General features: G+C 38.0%; 4 protein-coding genes and 2 long non-coding RNA genes across 6 annotated transcripts; 1 reads left to right on the top strand and 5 right to left on the bottom strand.

The window, feature by feature from the left end:
- Window positions 1-753: 753 nt before the first annotated feature.
- LOC131327109 (uncharacterized) lies at window positions 754-2,371 on the top strand. The gene is made up of 3 exons (XR_009200193.1): window positions 754-965; window positions 1,523-1,771; window positions 1,977-2,371. It is a non-coding gene; the product is annotated as an uncharacterized LOC131327109 (long non-coding RNA).
- Window positions 2,372-4,983: 2,612 nt separating this feature from the next.
- Window positions 4,984-6,480, bottom strand: LOC131327108 (replication protein A 70 kDa DNA-binding subunit B-like). Its single transcript, XM_058360115.1, has 7 exons — window positions 6,191-6,480; window positions 6,034-6,118; window positions 5,826-5,950; window positions 5,672-5,750; window positions 5,436-5,565; window positions 5,199-5,356; window positions 4,984-5,093 (listed from the first exon to the last, which is right to left on the bottom strand). The coding sequence occupies exons 1-5, from the start codon at window positions 6,450-6,452 to the stop codon at window positions 5,439-5,441; spliced, it is 678 nt and encodes a 225-aa protein (XP_058216098.1). The 5' UTR covers window positions 6,453-6,480; the 3' UTR covers window positions 4,984-5,093; window positions 5,199-5,356; window positions 5,436-5,438.
- Window positions 6,481-7,546: 1,066 nt separating this feature from the next.
- On the bottom strand, window positions 7,547-10,641 carry LOC131327562 (uncharacterized). The gene is made up of 6 exons (XM_058360713.1): window positions 10,356-10,641; window positions 10,076-10,134; window positions 8,708-9,979; window positions 8,025-8,177; window positions 7,781-7,837; window positions 7,547-7,573 (listed from the first exon to the last, which is right to left on the bottom strand). The coding sequence occupies exons 1-6, from the start codon at window positions 10,639-10,641 to the stop codon at window positions 7,547-7,549; spliced, it is 1,854 nt and encodes a 617-aa protein (XP_058216696.1).
- Window positions 10,642-10,668: 27 nt separating this feature from the next.
- LOC131327560 (uncharacterized) lies at window positions 10,669-13,166 on the bottom strand. Its single transcript, XM_058360712.1, has 6 exons — window positions 13,018-13,166; window positions 12,886-12,902; window positions 12,734-12,775; window positions 12,620-12,643; window positions 12,313-12,403; window positions 10,669-12,214 (listed from the first exon to the last, which is right to left on the bottom strand). The coding sequence occupies exons 1-6, from the start codon at window positions 13,164-13,166 to the stop codon at window positions 10,669-10,671; spliced, it is 1,869 nt and encodes a 622-aa protein (XP_058216695.1).
- Window positions 13,167-13,270: 104 nt separating this feature from the next.
- Window positions 13,271-13,969, bottom strand: LOC131327110 (uncharacterized). The gene is made up of 2 exons (XR_009200194.1): window positions 13,891-13,969; window positions 13,271-13,465 (listed from the first exon to the last, which is right to left on the bottom strand). It is a non-coding gene; the product is annotated as an uncharacterized LOC131327110 (long non-coding RNA).
- Window positions 13,970-14,504: 535 nt separating this feature from the next.
- LOC131327559 (uncharacterized) lies at window positions 14,505-15,661 on the bottom strand. The gene is made up of 3 exons (XM_058360711.1): window positions 15,040-15,661; window positions 14,570-14,664; window positions 14,505-14,516 (listed from the first exon to the last, which is right to left on the bottom strand). Exons 1-3 carry the CDS (start codon window positions 15,659-15,661, stop codon window positions 14,505-14,507), a joined length of 729 nt encoding a protein of 242 aa, XP_058216694.1.
- Between the last annotated feature and the right edge of the window lie 2,422 nt (window positions 15,662-18,083).

The raw sequence follows: 18,083 nt of genomic DNA, 5'->3' as shown, positions 1-18,083 counted from the left end.
TTATTAACCAAGCTTGGGTGGCTTAGATGAGTGATGTGGGACAAGTCTTAACACTCCCCCTCACGTGCAGCCCGGATGCACGTGGAGGTGACAGATCAGGAGCTGACTGACTGACTCGGGCGACAGAGATGACAGAGACTTCCCACGAGAGGTGAGACCACCCAAGACTTGGCTCTGATACCATGTTAGATTTCTTGGAGGGTTCCAACCTAAAACCAATTGGCAATAGGTGGAGTAGCCTTTAGAATTTATTAACCAAGCTTGGGTGGCTTAGATGAGTGATGTGGGACAAGTCTAACAATTTCTTCACGAAGGAAGCCCACAAATGGCAGCCAGTGGATGAGACTCTCTCTCTCTCTCTGGGGTATAGGAAGCATCAGATGTGTTTGTACAATGTATCTTACTGTTTCATGTGTTCATATGTGATGTCTCAACCTAAAATTCTTTAGGTGCTCTCTTGTGTCTATACTTTATGTTTAGGCATCTGTTGGCCGAAACTATGGAGGAGATATGCATGTTTCTACATGTGAAGGACTGTTTGTTTTCCTGCAGTGTGTATGCTTCAGCACATCAAGTTTCTTTGCTGGATGATGCATTATGGTTGTCTTGATCTCCATTACAAATATCATGATTCCTGACAGGGTTTTAAATAAAGAGCTTTTTATGTTTTTATCCCATTCTTTGGAACTCCGATACTGTTATTTACTTACCTATCGGCCGATATATGGCCGTATCACCGACAATGTTAACCTTGATTCCCACTATCACACGATTTGATTCAATGCACCAAGCAAACAATTCGTATAGTTTTGCGTTGGAATTGTACAATTTGAGATATGTCTCACACGATTCAGTTCAATCCACTAAGTCCTTGATTTCATTTGTGCTCAGTTTCTACTTGCAATACGAATATTAGGAGGCATCAAGGGAAAGGTTCGAAAAAGTTAATCTGCTTTTGTTGAAAGGTAAGGGTTGGATTTTGCTCTCCTATTTTTGATGAATACTGCTTTAGTTTTCTGGAAGAGTCATGGGTTTGATATATTTTATAACCGCTTAACCGTGTATAGAGGGGGCTGTTATTATAACATATTTTACTTGTCAGATATCCTGTGCGGCTGCGCCCCATCCTCTGCTCAAATTAACTTAAAACTAAACTAATTTTTGCCTTGTAATTCTTGTGTATAGAAATCTGCATGTTATGAAGGATCATTTGAAAGATGGCATCATCTTATACTTAAGGCTATGTTTGGATCATAGATCCTTTCAGTCAAGTCCTGTATTTTATTTGTGGTCCCATTTCATGTGATACATTTTACATCAAGAACTAGAAGCAGTGCTTTTGAGCAATTCCACGTTAAGGAACATCTACAGATCCCTTGTCTCTCTCAACCCTTTTGATTATCTACGATAACCTGTGCATAGTTGCTGGTTTCATCTTTGATTTTTGTATGTATAATGTCATTCTTATCGATAAAATCCACTTATGTTGGGCCTATGGTTACTTGTTTTGTATCTTAAGTAGAAAGAAGATGGCATTGAAGGTGATTGATTCCTGCACATGCATTACCTTTTGATTGTAATGGGAGGTTCAAATAGTCTTCCATGGATCTTTGGAATGGTTATGCCTGTTGATTCAGTCTTTGAGTAGGTTTAACATGGAATTCAGGCTGTGGATGAACATTTGGTGGGCATCTTTGACATTTCATGACGTGCTCACATGCTTGTTGATGTCCAGACTCAATGAAATCAAAGTGTTGCGAATGGAGACATGGTATGGTTTTGTATCTTTTACCTGTTATTCATGGCACTGTTTCCAGTTGACTTCTAATTACTCTTTGGCTGTTTTGGCTTCGAAAAATGAGCTATATTTTAAGTTGCTAATTCATGAAAAGTTTTGGAAATTTATAAAAACGTCTTGTTTGATATACCATGATCCTCCCTCCGTCTTACATGGTGGGGCCCAATCATGTGCACAGGAGGGCTGTCAAATCATCAAAGTGGCTGTGGATTGTGAGTGCAAAAATCTTTTCAGTTTGCTAGTTGTCCCTTTACGGATTTATACCCCGCTTATCCTGGTTGCTAGCACTCGGTTCTAAATTGGTGTGACAATCTTTGTACTGGTACAACCAAGGTGAACGTTGATCTCATTACAAAGTTATAAGTGACTATGTATCCTTCTTTCTATGCATTGGCTGTGCCTAGAATCAGTACCGTCTCAAGTATGGAAGCTTCATGACCGCACCAGTATGGAAGCTGAACTTTGGGGACTCAAAAAATGAGAGAACAAAACAGATAACATCTTATTGTAATAAATCTAATTATTTATTTGAGTAACATTACATAGGCGATAAAAGTCCATAAGTAGCAATTTATTTTTTCAAACTTTTGTCTTCTCGGCCAACTCATCCCCAAAGCTAAAGTGCCAATCCTTGAAATATGGAAATTGCATGTGCCTCATGTTCCTCGCTCGCGGAACAGCCTAAGTATAAAAAAAGAAAGAAAAGAAACAAGGAGAGATATTTACCAAAAGATTGATTAAAAGTTAGTTCACGCAAAATTAAAACACATTAATTATGACTTACTTGGATATATTCATTCCACACGCTACTTTCTGCCATCATTCTTTTTTCATTTTCATTCCAATAAAACCCTAGAACACGAGTCATATCTTCAAGTATCTTGTAAGTCTAGTTGAAAAATCCATATTAGACCCCAAATATATGCCAGGTTTATCCAAACACCGGACTCCAAAAATCTCCTTACGATTATTAACTTCAGGCAACCCCATATTAGGACTTACAAATAATTTTGATTTCTGAAAATTGATACGTTGTCCTGCTTGAAAACAGTAGACATCCAATAACCATTTCAAACACCAAGCATGTTCAACATTATTGGTATTGAGTTAAAAAATCATGAGCAAGGTGGTCATTTTGTAGGAGGGAGCTTAGGAGAGCATGGTATTAGTATTCCTATATAAGTGTGGGATTACTAATCCCATGTTCTTCTCAATCCCATCCTTAATTTGCCAATCAAACAAAGAGTTAGAAACCCCATAGGATTAGCAATCTTATCCCAAGTCCTAACACACTTATCAAACATGGCCTTAATGATATCCGACCAAACTGATTTTTTCCATACTTGTTCAACTCGACGAGCTCTACGAAGTGAATGTTTTCGATCATCGGAGTAAGATCGGAGCGGGGCCCCCTCGGCCGGGACAGCACGCTGTTGTCCCTTCAAGGGACAGCAGCTCCCCCCAGTCCTAAAACAATGATGAAATCCTGTGATACAGACTCATTTCTCTGATTGAAAGCCAACCAAATTCATTCATTTTTTATTTTTTAAAATGACACGTGATTTACTTTACTAAGTTTTCCACCCCAAACGTGTCACCATCAATTTACCACACTAAACATTATCTGTACAAATAAGGTGCATCAAATTTCATAGAAAGACTAGTGGATGTCCGTGTTTAAAATCACATTGGGCCCTAATACTGTCCCAACTTAAAAAACTATCCGTTATAAAAAGAAACATTTAAATAGAGATAGATTACCTAAAAGTGAGAAGAGAGGGGTAGATTTATTTGGAGAATATTATCTGTATCTTATGAAAAGGAAATCATCCAACGGGCAAACCATAACATGAAAATATTATCGGAGGGTTGTAGATGTTAGTACTTTGTTTGAATGCATAGACATCTTTTTGAAAAATCATTCTGTTTTATAATATAGATAATGACACATAAAGAGCTGCATAGAAATTGAATAGATTCGATGAAATATTTGGTTGATGCACAACAACCCTAGCTCACTTTTGCAACAAAGCCATTAATGTATGAGAATGAAAACTCCATGGAATAACTAAAACCACACCAAACTCATTGTAAGTATTCATGTGTATTTAATTCTACAAAAAAATTCGCTGATCAGATACTTGTTTCTATTCGAACAAATAATATTTATCTATTTGGCCAAATAATAGTTATCTTAACAAAAATGAACGATCAAAATCTGACCTTCCATTTCTCTAAGAAAATACTCTCTCCGTCCCAAAATATTTGATTCGTCCACACAACAGAAACTTGAAAATAATAAGAGGGCTGACAATGTTATTTCATTACTATATAAGAGGTGTGACAATACTTTATCATTAATTTTTATTCATAGACGCCAACTTACATGAGTATCCCCCAAGTTATCCAGTTGAACCAAATTATCCAACCAAACTAGGTACTTTGCTACGTGCAAGGCACGTGTGCCTTGCCCGTTGAATTGATCGATTTTAAATTTTCTGGTGATTTAGCTGCATATAAGTACGTTATATTTATGACTGCAAAAGGGTTATCCAGAGTAGGTTACATAAGTTTGGTACATTAACATAAGTATCTGCAAAGGGGCTAGCAGTGAAATAGATTACAAAAGGGCTAGTACTAAAGTAGATTTTACTTTCCTTGGACATAGCAAAAGTCTATGGCTTGCAAGTTGTTCAAGGCAAAAGCTTGGGTAGGTTTGCAAATGTCGGAGGTGGCTCCCTATTTGTTGTCGTTGTGGCTCTCAGATGTTTGTTCAGCTGTTGCAGCAGAGTTTTCCGTTGGGCTGTTTACTGTTGGAGTATCCATAGCTGGGAAGGAGGAGGAGCTTGCATTGTGCTCTGTGGTCTTGCTTTTCTTATTTGGAGCATTTGAAGGCAGAGCAAGGAGTGCCTCTGAACGGTTTTGTGATTCTGTCATGTCTGTGGTGGAGATGGAATGGACTTTGAATTTTATTTGGCTGACTCCGGCATAATTGTACATGTGGGCCTTCAATGTGATGGTGCATTCTTTTGGTGCACTCAGTTTGTGAAGCACTAGGAAGAGCACTTGTCCTTGCTTTGAGTAGTGTTTCAGATTCTTTTGTAATTTAACAGGATGTATGCATTTTTTCTGTAATCTACGATATTGTATGCATTAGATTTAAAAGAGGAAGTATGCTTGTCTTACGTCAGTTAAATCTGCTGGTGTAAGGCTGTAGAATTCTGATGCAATTTTGGAAAAGACTGTTGCTTCAATATTTCCAGTTGAATCTGTGATTTGGACATTGAATTTGATCCTGCAAGTAAAGAAGATTTTTTTCAGTTCTGTTCGTTGTTTGATTAGCTAATGTAGTTTTTGTTTTGGTTGGAAGATTTGATATAGTTGGGAGTGAGTTTTTTACTCTGCGAGAGCTGGTACTTTTTGGAGACAATAGTTGCACCAGAAGTTGTCGTCTCCATATGCATTTGTTGCTTTATTGCAGAGTGAGCAAGCTAGGTGATAGAATTTTTGTCCGAAATCAATTACTCTTGCGATGCCTTTGACGGTTAAGAACTCTACCTGCAATGTATAGCTTTGTATTTAGTGTTATGGCAAGGATACTATTTGCTTAGAGGATGAGATTTGGCATAGGTGGTACCTTCTATACGATCACCGGAAGGTTGGCAATCTTTGTGATTTTTTCATCTGATTCTTCAGTTGGGTTTGCCAGAAGAAGCTGTGATGGTGTTGTTGGAAATTCTCTGATCTTGCTGGCATTCACCACACACCTGCAATAGTACTTTTTGATGTGAAGACTGCAGAGCTTTACTTGTTTAAGCTAAATATAGAAATGGTAGAGTTTGTATTTCGTTGCCTAGGTAATAGATTGATTACCATGATTGTAGCGCAGTTGCTTCTGGTATTGGCAGGTTGAAGATGAAACTTGATGTGTTCCGTATGGCAAGTGTCAAACCTGCATGGATATAACTATATGGGAATTTTTGTATGTAAATGTGTTATTGATTGTTGTGAGTAAAGATTATATTACCATAATATGTGGAAGTTTTCAAGCGCAATCCAATTACTACCGGGAAAGATCCTGGTAAAGTTGCCATTGCACGTGCTTCATATTCACTAAATTGATCCCACAGTGATATGATTGTTGGCTGCATGCTGATGGTATTTTGTAATGCTTTGGTTAGCATTGTTGGCAGTACAAATAATAATTTTGATTAGGGGTTTTATGTATGGCTTACCCTTGATCAACTACTCGGACATCCACGACATATGAATCATTGATAAGTTTTAGTGGTCCAACTTCTAAAATTGCAAATTGCACATCTAAAAAGGAATTGTAATATTAGTTAGTTCTTACTTTTTGGTTAAAGGAGTTTTAGTGGTATAGTGACTTACCTATTTTTGGATCGGAGACTCGAACTTGAGAAATAGCGGTGATTGGAGTGAAGTTGTATCTCAATGTTCTGAGTGTGAGGCCGTCAATTTCTATCTCTCCAACTGGTGTGCAAGCATTGATGGCCAATTGGTACTTGTTTTCCAGAAAACGGAATTTTTCTGAAGTCTGGCCGACAGCAGCATTTGTTATGCAATATGTATGGTACATTTTCAGTGTATTTTGCAGAATTCTGATGTTGTATCCAAAGATGGTTGCTTGCATCTTGTTGCCCTGTTGAAGAGTGTAGGTACTATCATGAATTTGTGCTTGCGGAACAAACTATACATTAGAATCACATGAATAAAAAAACTATGCTTTGAAATTTCAAGGAATATACGATAGTAGAATGTACTGAATCATGTGAATTTTCTGACTACAGATGAATTTTTTTTGGATTTTCTTATAACAATATCATCTAAGGAAGGAAATTGGTAAGTGTTAATGACATGAGGGCATTAGAGGTAACAGCTAGACGTGAAGTTCAAGCTGTAAAGTAGATTCCACCACTTGTTTCTGCACACCAAGATTTAAGCATCGGAAAAAGCCACACGATACTATGTTTTGAGGTTTGTACAATAGAAGCAATAGAATCCGATGATACATTGAAACTGGATCAATTTAAAAAGTACACATTGATATTTCAAAATACTGTCCACAATGAAGGAATAAAATATTGGGGAGGGAAGACTAAATTGGCAGGGCAGAGTTAAATAGGTATGGGGTAAGATTTTACTGTTAGATTAATGGTGCATTAAACTTTGGAGAGATGGATTTTACTGCTTAGGTAGTACTTAAATCTATATCCTTGCTGCAATGTTTAAGTATCTGAGAATCTGCATAGGTATTTTGCAAAGCTAGATAAGTTGATATATATAGGACTGAATGAATACATGACAGTAGCATGTACTCAATCATCTGAATTTTCTGACTACAGATGAACAATTTTTGGATATTGTTAACTGTTAACTATATGAGGGCATCAGAGGTAACAGCTACATGTGAAGTTCAAGCTGGAAAGCAGATCCGATTACTTGTTTCTGCACATCAAGATTTAGGCATTGGAAGAAGCCATAGGACACTATGTTCTGAGGTTTGTACAATAGAGGCAGCAGAATATTGAGCATGAGGATGAAGTTTTGTTATCTTATAGCAAGAGGGAATCACTGAATAAGTTACAATGCATTGCTTTGCACTGAAGTTCAATAAATGATTAAATGCGTAAATGTTCAACAAAGAATGTGCAAGATCATATATTCGAGCCTTTTAAGTATCACGTAGAACGTAGATGTAGAAGTGTTACGGGAAAGGGTTTCAAACTATTTGGAACCATTTGTATGATAGCTCTGAAGATCAAAAGGAAAGAGCAGTTCAATATCATGTTCATATATCACTGCATCTCTAAATTTATACAAACTTGGTGTAGTACTGTAGTCTCTGTGGGGAAGAAGAAGGTAAAAATAATACCAGAGTTGATAACAAATTAACCTCAGGAAACAGAACCAAATCAACTACAATAGTTGAAAAACAGGAAAATATAGGGCAAAACATACTGATGAACAAATGTAGCAAGTCAGGTAAGCAAGGTCCGTAGGGTGAAGATCAGGAAGCTATGATAGTAAAGCTAAAGATTAGAAGCTATGACAGATAGCAGATCATTTTTTCATTTTGAACAGCAGTAGCAGTTAATTTTGGGCCATAAGCAAAAGAACATCTGACATTAGTAAAATCATTATAGCAGTAGCAGATTAAAGAGCAATAATATATGGATCATTATTGAATTTTTAGATGTGTTACCTCTTTATCCTGCAAAATTATCCTTTGATATTGCGAATTGCTCGAGGTTGACATCCTTGGAATGTTCTTTTCGATTACCATGGCTTGAACTACATAGTTTGAGGTTGTGAGGTTGACATTGCTTAGTGGCAGAATGCTTGGGGCCATCTGGACCTGCAAATTTACAGGTATGTGTTAATGTAAGCATTCAACATTGAGCAGCTAGGCTTATATATCCAAATGAGCAGAGAAATGAATCCAGTTATGTATTGATAAATGTAAGATACGCGTTAGTAGAAGCATCGAATATTGAGCAGTTACAGTTATTTATCAGAATGAGCAGATAAATGAATGCAGCTATGTATTAATAAATGTAATATATGAGTAAATGTTATAGGATATACCTTTTTTTGGGCTTTGCATTGTAGCTAAGTATGTTCATAATTGCGACTTAGGTATTGTAATTATCAACAGTTAGCTTCTTCTAGGAGCTCTTTGTATACAATATTCTTAGTTTGGAAGCATGACAATGGATCATTTTCTGAATGCTTAAGGTGGACTTTTATTTTGGCTACTGTTGTTGCTCGGGATAAAGCAACGTAGAGTTGGCCATGAGAGAAAACAGGTTCGGGCAAATATACACCAACGGAATTTAAAGTTTGACCTTGAGCTTTGTTTATTGTGATGGCAAAACATGTTCTCACCTGGAATTGGCGACATGTGAATGGTACTGGGTAATGCTGGATATCATTTGGTCGTAGAGGGATCCTTGGTATGAATACCGTAGTACCTTTCCTTTCTCCTACTGCTATCTGAGCAGTAATCAAATGGCTTGTAAATTCTTTGCATATCAATCTTGTGCCGTTGCATAGCCCTTGGGATGGATTTATGTTCCTCAGTAATAGAATTGGGCTATTCTCTTTTAGTCGGAGACAGTGGCATGGCATTCCTGGTGGTGTGATGGAATTTAAGAAATCAATGTAGAGTCCTTGTTGAGTTGGATCAGTTGTTTCATCAAATCTTAAGTAGGTGTGCTCTTTCCCTGGGAATTTCGAAAGCATTATCTCATTGATTTCATCTACGGCTTCATTTTTGGGGGTTAGAATGGTTGAGTCAGTCAAAGAGAGTGGGTTTAATGTGTCAATGTGAAAAGATGGGAAGACAAATTGGATCAATTGATCTAAAGATGGGATTGTTGAGGTTGGTTGTATGACCAAGGATGTAGGCAGTTTGATTTCTCTGGCTTCATTTTCCTTTTCTAGACCATTTTCGATTCGCAGAATGTATGCACTAAATGCTGGATCAATCCTTGCACGCATGTTTTGTGTGAGCTTGAACTTGATCAGTGATTGCCATATGTATGATCTCACTATACTTGCATTAATGCAATCATGCCTAGTTCCTTTTGGAATGACAGGTAATACTTGCCTAAAATCGCCTCCTAGAACCACAACTTTTCCTCCAAATAATGTGTCGTTATCTATAAGATCTCGTAGCAGGTAATCTAAAGCTTCAATTGATTCCTTTTTTGCCATTGATGCTTCATCCCAAATAATAAGTGTAGTTTCCTTTATGAGAGTAGCTAAGCCAGATTGCTTTGATATGCTACAGCACAGTTTGCCTTCACAACTAACTGGAATTTTGAAGCGGGAATGCGCAGTTCTTCCATTTGGCAGAATTGATGCAGCAACTCCAGAGCTGGCTGTTGCCAATGCAATCTGATGCTGCGAACGAACTGCTGCAAGTAGAGCTCGATAAAGAAATGTCTTCCCAGTACCTCCGGGCCCATCAATGAAGAAACATTTGGGCTTCTTATGAAAAGCAGCATCCAATATGTTATTGTAGGCAATTAACTGCTCATCATTTAATACGTCTGGGCTTTTCAGATCATCTTCTGATATAGGAATGTTTATTTCATCTTCTACTTCCCTTGGTGTTGCTTTCTTTGTTGAATCCGAAGTAACAAGCTGAGATAACTAAAAATGATTCAGATTTTTGCCCATAGACTCTAGCTCTGTGTTTAATGTTTGGAGTAAAATTTGTCTCGCAACATCTTTGCTGATCTTCTGTACAGAGATATAGTCTTCAACCATATCGTCTTCAAATTTGAAGAATAACTCCAATGGATTCACTGGAGCACAATAAACAAGAATGGTAGAGAACAGTTGCCTCAATGAGAATGGCATTCGATTTGTACATGCTTCTTCCATGCATTTTTCGTTACTTTTGTCGTCTTCTAGTAGACTGCCTCTCTATATGATTCAAAGGTAACGCCATTTACTATTCTCAAATATGCATATGATGTAGGCGCTGGGATATAAGTAAGCAGTAGCTGAAGATAATATCTTTCGCCTTCGCTAGGATTTGCTGTGATGATTCGGCCAACAAGTTCTTGCTGTTTTCGCTCTGTCCATGATCTTGATGGGCTGTTCCACACGAAGTGCTGGGGGAAATCTTTGTATAGTAATTTCAATACTTTTGCTTTGTCGTTGTGAGCATTCATCCAGAAAAATTGAGTAAGCATTGTTCTGGATAAGAACTCATTATCTACGATATTCTGTAGATTTGAGTCTTTTTTTAGTGGTATCAACTGACAGCCCTCCAAGTGCAATTGCAAACTGATAACAGCTGGCGACATTTCATGAAGTGAGAATCAAAAAATTCGCTAAACTGCTTCAGGTGGCAATATCCATCTTGCGGTTTGAAATTGCTGGATCTCATCAATGTTCTCTGGGAATTTTGAAGTAGCTAGGCGGTAAATAATCTTGTCGTGCCCCTTATATATGTATTTGTGTAGATGTTTGACTGCTTTAATATTAAAGCAAACCTCGACATTAATATGATAGTCAAATGTAGCCAATAAATAAGGATTGTACGGAACAACCCACCTATTATCAAGCATATGGCCTCGAATCTGAACTTGTTCACCAGTTGCTTGCCTTTTATATATTGGATAACCATCTGCATCAATAGTTGTTTCTGCACAGAAGCTTCTTGGATAGTTGTTCTTACACTTCCCTTTCTGCATGCAGACCTTAGTGATATCTAGCTCTCCATACGGCCCATGCATCATATGCTTTAGAACCATCGCATATAAATATGGGTACTTCTCTTTATCTGGTATTTCAGCTGAGATGAATGCATCAATCTTCGCAACTATGTTGAGCTTGAACAGCTTTTTCAGTATCAGCAGCATATGAACATGTGGAAGACCTCTCTTTTGAAATTCAACTACAAATGTATATGCAGCAATAGGACCAAACAGCTGATTCTTTACTATCTCTTTTTGCAAATGTTCCAATTTACTCCTGAACACTCTTGATAGTAAGTCAGGTCTGTTTTGAGCTTCTTTATGTGGCTTCATTTCATTCTTAATCTCTTGCCAATTTGGATTGCATGTCATTGTAAGAAAGAGATCAGGTTGGCCGTACCTTTCTACTAAAGTCATTGCATTTAGGTACCGCTTGCGCATGTCCCTTGGTCCTCCTATGAATGAACCTGGGAGCACAATTCGTTTGCCTATCTTAGAAGGATCAGATTCCCCTTGACTAATGCTATCAACAATTCCTTGATATAAATCGGCTCGAATCTCCTCTTGTTTATTTCTGAAATAATCCAACCTTGATGTCTCAATTTTAACATACATATCTATTAACTCCTCTGCTGTTGCTGATTGGTTTGGCAGTACTTTGCCTTGCCCTGAGCAAAATTTCATGGTATTTGATGCCTTAACTTTCTTGATTCCTTGATGCCATCCGGGCTCACCAGATGGGAACAGAAGTGGATACTGGAGAGGATCATAACAGCCATAGTAATAACTGATTTTCTGACTATGACCATCTTCTTGTTTGCGAACAATTATGTCACGTTCTTGTAATTGTGTGGCACCTTCATCCTCTATCCAGATAGCAGCTACTTGCGATACAGTCGGTGGTAAAGTAGTGGAGTCTTCTGCTCTAGGATTTGTTTTTAATATAATTTGACATTCATCGATATTTGGCAAATCAGAAAGACTCCGGAAAAACTGAGAATATGGATTAGCCCTTAACGTATTAATCAGACCTGAGATAATATGTGGCTGCAATTTATCTTTATCACCTTTTCTAAGTTGTATTTCTTTTTGTGTATCATAGAAATATAGCTGGAGATACAATGGCATTTCCTCAGAAGGATAAAGACTATCAATGAAATGATAGATCTGTCCTTGTGCTCTGAATGTTTAAATCCCGTTAGTTCGTTTCGCATATACAGGGTCCAGATGCACGCCCATGGATGTAAATGCAAAAATTTCATTATATGGCTTACATACTGGAGGAAGTGGGATGAGTCTGCCCTTAAACCAGAATATAACTGTTGAAGCTCGACTGGAATAGTAATTGGGTAAAGGCAAACCTCACCTCCTGAGCAACAAAACTTAGGTGTTTCATATGGGAATCTTCTGGCACCACAATGCTTACAATCTTGTATAGATGATAGTTTGTATGGTTCCATTGGTATAGCTCATTGTGATACAGTTGGTGCTGTAGTGAACGTATCCATTGTTACACCTATATTTAAATTTCACATATTACTAACAGCATCTTATATACGAATGTAGCGAGCGTTTAGGGTCATACCTATGGAGATGTCATCGAGCATACCTATAGAAAATTCAAAGAGATAATATTAAATTTTGCTCTATGATTATGTTCTAAGTAAAATAAAATATGGAAAATTGTTAGATAGCGTACATTCATCATGGTGTCTTGAACTTGATGGTATAACAGAAGAACCTATTAAGCATTATCAGTTACTTTCAATAGTACTTGTCAAAATTAAGTAATGAAAGATAAAATAGATATGAGATTTCCTTGAGAAACCTCTACACAAATTTGCGAATAACCAGGAAGCGTAATATACCTATAGGAGTCATATGGATAACATTACGATCATTAGGAATGTCTTCCTCATTATAAGAGAGTTCTGCTATGGAGCCATAACCTAAGCTTGATTCGATGTTTTCCTCTGCACTAACTTGTTCTTGTATCTCAACTGGGAAAAGCCTATTCTCTCTTTGGGATTTTTTTCGGCATATAAAGCTCTCCTTCGGGCATTTATTCTGTCCTTTTCTTCTTGTGATAACTGACAATATGGAATTCTTCGACGCTTGTTGTCACACCCCATCCTGGAAAATATCACGCTAAATTATTTTCCAAATGGGATGGACCCACACATTGGCCCTGCTCAAACAGTAAATAAAAACACCAGCCAAGCGTCCAACTCAAAAAAAAAAAAAAAACTTAACTTGCATATATACGGAAACAACTGTCATACAAGACGTGCCCACGGGTATTTACAACATATACAAGCTCCAAAAATAGGCACATAATCAAAAGAGTCAAAAAGCTAGACCACTATATACACAACTCCAGTCTAGACTCTGCAGTGGACCCGCGTGCCGTCACGCACCTGAAAAGAAAACACTGTGGGGGTGTGAGCTATCAACTTGCTTAGTGAATGTTCTTATTCGTAATAAGAGAAGCAATAAAGACAAGTGCTATCAAACAATTTAAACAAGATTATTCAGCCCCGCAGTAACTTTCCGTTACGTAATACTTATAACGCCACTAAGGCAATTTATAAAGCCACTAAGGCAATTCCCATATCTACGCCACTAAGGTAATACTCTTTACGCCACTAAGGCAATAGTCGTCATGCCACTAAGGCAATATTTATTCACGCCACTAAGGCAATAATCAATAATGCCACTAAGGCCATATTATAACGCCACTAAGGCTACGATCATATTCTCGCTTAGGAGCTCAAGCCAAATATTAACCATTTCAAAGAACAAAAAATAACTCTACACCGTGTCTCATCTTCTGCTATTAAAAATAAGAACACCCACCTCGAGGCCCAGCCAAAAAGGTACCAACACGAGCTCACTCCCTACTTGGAGTCACGGTGCTCGTAGCCGCCTCTGAACCTGACGAGTAACACATAAATCCATACATGTGAGTATGATTACAAAGATACCCATAAATTGATAGGATTGTAACCATTACTCTAGCATCAAATTCCTTCTAGACTAACCACGTAATAAAAATTCAGTACATCGGACAACATAAGAGTGTGTCAATTTCATAATCAAAAAGTTATCCGATTAGGCGAATAGCAATTAGTGTGTAACAGACTTCCATAAGCTCGACCACACATGATAAAAATACTTATTTGACAGCCATTGAGGAACTACTATTCCACGTTGCTAACCAAACCCCTTTTCTTTTTTTTTCCTTCTTCCTTGTCTACTGCTCTCTTGTCCAATTCCATAAATTAGTGCGCATAAAACCATTCAATTAAATTGAAGGCCAGTGATATTGTTAATACCTAGGCCTAATTCACCACAGATTACACCAATTCGATCCATTCCCGTAACCATTAACTGTTTCCAAAACCTCTGTTCAAATCTAGGGTTCTTCCTTTTTATGGCAAGTCAAGTAAAATTATCAGCTAGGTAGGAAATTAAACTATCATCTGCATACAAAGAGATTATTTCACTTAACAAACCACTTCCACCATTTACTAACATGGCCTTTCTTTCCAAATAAAAACGCCCAAGAACAACCCATCTCAATTACAAGACATATTAACTGATCAATAAGCAAAAGAGATGAAGAGTTACCTACCGAGATTAGAACTTCCGTTAACGCAAATCCTCTCTTCTTCGATCCTTCTCTCTGCGTTTTCTTTTTTTCTTTCCTGTATGTTTCTTTTTTTCTCTCTTCTGTTTGTATTTTTTTTTCTATTAGAAGATATATATATCCCACACATGCACACAAGCACTTCCTTTGCCTTCCACGTGCACACCAGCACACACATTTTGTTTTTTTTTTTACAAATACATCCCTATAGTTTTAGGAATCCACATTGGAGGCCCACATAAAACAAAAAAATTCACTTTTAATAAGACTACTTATTTACTTTTCTTTTTAAAAAAAAGAGTCGGGTCTCACAATTATCCTCCCGTTAAAAGAATTTCGCCCCGAAATTCACTTACCTTCAGAAAATAGATGTGGGTATTGAGCTCTCATACTTTCCTTAGTCTCCCAAGTAGCCTCCTCGATTGCGCGACTCCTCCACAAGACTTTCATCAATGGTATAGTCTTATTGCGCAAAACTTGATCTCTACGATCTAAAATTTCCACCGGCTGCTCTACATAAGTTAGATCCTCTTTTAGCTCTGTCGGCTCAGAAGTCAACACATGAGATGGATCCGCAATATACTTTCGTAACATGGAAACATGAAATACATCATGGAGTCGGCTCAACTCCGGTGGCAATGCCAAGCAATACGCCGTAGACCCAATCTGCTCAATGATCTCATACGGCCCAATATATCGTGGACTCAACTTGCCTTTCTTTTTGAACCTCATAACCCCTTTCCATGGTGATACTCGAAGAAACACCCAATCACCCACTGCGAATTCTAAGTCTCTCCTCCGCTTATCTGCATAACTTTTCTGGCGACTTTGTGCAATTTTCAAGTGATCATGAACCACTTTAATTTTATCGACAGTTACTTGAACCAACTCTAGTTTCGACAACCACCTTTCTCCAACTTCACTGCAACATACAGGAGTTCTACACCTCCGACCATATAAAGCGTCATAGGGTGCCATGCCAATGCTAGTCTGATAGCATATTATAAGCAAATTCCATCAACGACATATAAGCATCCCAACTGCCTGTGAAGTCCAATACACAAGCACGCAACATATCCTCCAAAATTTGAATAGTCCGCTCAGATTGCCCGTCAGTCTGAGGGTGAAAAGATGTACTAAACTTCAAAGTAGTACCCATCGCTTGTTGCAAACTCGACCAAAATCTGGAAGTAAATCTAGGATCCCGGTCAGCAACAATAGACACTTGAGCCCCGTGCAAACAGATAATCTCATCAACATACAATTTAGCATACCGATCAATCGTATAAGTCGTATTAACAGGTAGAAAATGTGCAGACTTCGTCAATCAATCCACAATCACCTAAATGGAATCATAGCCTTTTTTAGAACGAGGAAGGCCAGTCACAAAATCCATTGTAATATGCTCCCACTTCCACACAGGAATAGGAAGAGGTTGCAATAAACCTGCAGGTCATTGATGCTCGGCCTTTACTTGTTGACAAACCAAACATCAAGCCACAAACTGAGCTATCTCCCTCTTCACCCAATCCACCAATAGTGCTCCCTAAGATCGCGATACATTTTTGTACTACCTGAATGCATAGTATAAGCTAAACTGTGCGCCTCCTCCAAAATCTCTCTCTTCAAAGTTTGGTCTCTAGGTACACACAATCGATTTTCGAATAACAATAACCCATCCTCAATAACAAAGTCTGTTCGCGTCCCATCTCTCACGCCATCGATATATTTTTTCAATTTTCGATCTCAATATTTAGTCTCCCGAATCCAATCAATTAATAAAGGTTTCACTCTAAAATGAGCTATCAAAGCATTAGTATTTGTCAAGGCTAATTGCACACCCATCAAAGTCAACTCTTTAAAAATATCAACATGAGTACATTGAACACATGCCATTCTACTTGAAGATTTTCTGCTCAGAGCATCTGCCACAACATTAGCTTTCCCTGGATGGTAGTGAATACTGCAATCATAATCGTTAATTAACTCTATCCATCGCCTTTGTCTCAAGTTCAAGTCCTTCTATGTAAACAAATATTTCAAACTCTGATGGTCGGTAAAAATCTCACAAGCTTCGCCATATAAGTAATGTCTCCACAACTTTAATGCAAACACAACTGCCGCTAACTCCAAATCATGAGTTGGATAATTGCGTTCATGGTTCTTTAATTGTCTTGAAGCATAAGCAATTACCTTTCCGCGCTGCATCAACATGCATCCCAAACCCTGGTGTGAAGCATCACTATAGATAACAAAGTCTCTTGCGCCAGAAGGAATAGTCAAAACTGGAGCTGAAACCAATCTAGCCTTTAGCTCTTGAAAACTATGCTCACAAGCGTCAGTCCACTCAAACTTCACTGCTTTCTGAGTCAATCTAGTCAATGGTCTAGCAATCGCTGAGAAACCTTTAATAAATCGAAGATAATAGCCTGCCAAACCCAAGAAACTTCGGATCTCAGAGACATTCGTTGGGCATTCCCATTTAACTACAGCTTCCACCTTCGCAAGGTCAACACAAATTCCATCTCCAGATATCACATGTCCCAAGAAAACCACCCTATCCAACCAGAACTCACATTTGCTTAACTTTGCAAACAATCATTTTTCTCGTAGAATCTGCAATGCAATGCGTAGATGCTTCACATGTTCCTCTCTGCTTCGTGAGTATATCAAGATATCATCAATAAAGACAATAATGAACGAGTCAAGATAAGGCTGAAATACCCGATTCATTAAGTCCATAAACACGGCTGGAGCATTAGTCAACCCGAAAGGCATTACTAGGAATTTATAGTGCCCGTATCTTGTACGAAAAGCAGTCTTTAGAACATCACTATCTTTCACTTTTATTTGATGATACCCCGATCAGAGATCAATTTTTGAAAACACCGTAGCTCCCTACAACTGATCAAATAAATCATCAATCCGAGGTAAGGGATACTTGTTGTGAACTGTTACCTTATTGAGCTGACGGTAATCAATACACAATCTCAATGTACCATCCTTCTTTTTAACAAACAACACTGGAGCTCCCCAGGGCGACACACTAGGTTGAATAAAACCTCGGTCAAGCAAATCTTGTAGCTGAATTTTTAATTCTTTCAACTCGGTAGGAGCCATTAGGTAAGGTGCTATAGATATAGGAGCAGTCACTGGAAGTAACTCAATAGAAAACTCTACCTCTCTATCCGGCACAATTCCCGGCAACTCCTCTGGAAACACATCTGTAAATTCCCGTACCACTGGAATATCCTCCAATTTCATCTCTAATTTTGTTGTATCTATCACATGTGCCAAATAACATTCACAACCCTTTCTGAGCAATTTCCTGGCTTCAATTGCTGATATAAGACAAGTAGGAGTAACATTTCGCTCGCCACAAAATTTAACCTCAGATTCA

Source organism: Rhododendron vialii, chromosome 5a, assembly GCF_030253575.1.
Source record: "Rhododendron vialii isolate Sample 1 chromosome 5a, ASM3025357v1".
In the NCBI taxonomy this organism is placed as follows: domain Eukaryota; kingdom Viridiplantae; phylum Streptophyta; class Magnoliopsida; order Ericales; family Ericaceae; genus Rhododendron; species Rhododendron vialii.
Note: the sequence above shows the minus strand (reverse complement) of the source record. Positions and strands in the feature narration are given on the sequence as shown.

Bases quoted from the DNA above. Each gene is read 5' to 3' on its own strand.
- LOC131327559 (XM_058360711.1), bottom strand. From the start codon at position 15,661: ATGGCACCCTATGACGCTTTATATGGTCGGAGGTGTAGAACTCCTGTA. The intron at 14,665-15,039 runs GTAAGTGAATTT...TAATCTCGGTAG, and splicing joins CCCACATCTATTTTCTGAAG to GTAACTCTTCATCTCTTTTG.
- LOC131327560 (XM_058360712.1), bottom strand. From the start codon at position 13,166: ATGGGGTGTGACAACAAGCGTCGAAGAATTCCATATTGTCAGTTATCA. The intron at 12,404-12,619 runs GTATGACCCTAA...TTTGTTGCTCAG, and splicing joins GCTCGATGACATCTCCATAG to GAGGTGAGGTTTGCCTTTAC. The intron at 12,215-12,312 runs GTATGTAAGCCA...TTAAACATTCAG, and splicing joins GACTCATCCCACTTCCTCCA to AGCACAAGGACAGATCTATC.
- LOC131327562 (XM_058360713.1), bottom strand. From the start codon at position 10,641: ATGTCGCCAGCTGTTATCAGTTTGCAATTGCACTTGGAGGGCTGTCAG. The intron at 9,980-10,075 runs GTACAGAAGATC...AATCATTTTTAG, and splicing joins TGGTTGAAGACTATATCTCT to TTATCTCAGCTTGTTACTTC. The intron at 8,178-8,707 runs GTGAGAACATGT...GTAAATTTGCAG, and splicing joins TCACATGTCGCCAATTCCAG to GTCCAGATGGCCCCAAGCAT.
- LOC131327108 (XM_058360115.1), bottom strand. From the start codon at position 6,452: ATGCAAGCAACCATCTTTGGATACAACATCAGAATTCTGCAAAATACA. The intron at 5,951-6,033 runs GTAAGCCATACA...AAATACCATCAG, and splicing joins GTCCGAGTAGTTGATCAAGG to CATGCAGCCAACAATCATAT. The intron at 5,566-5,671 runs GTAATCAATCTA...GTACTATTGCAG, and splicing joins GCAACTGCGCTACAATCATG to GTGTGTGGTGAATGCCAGCA.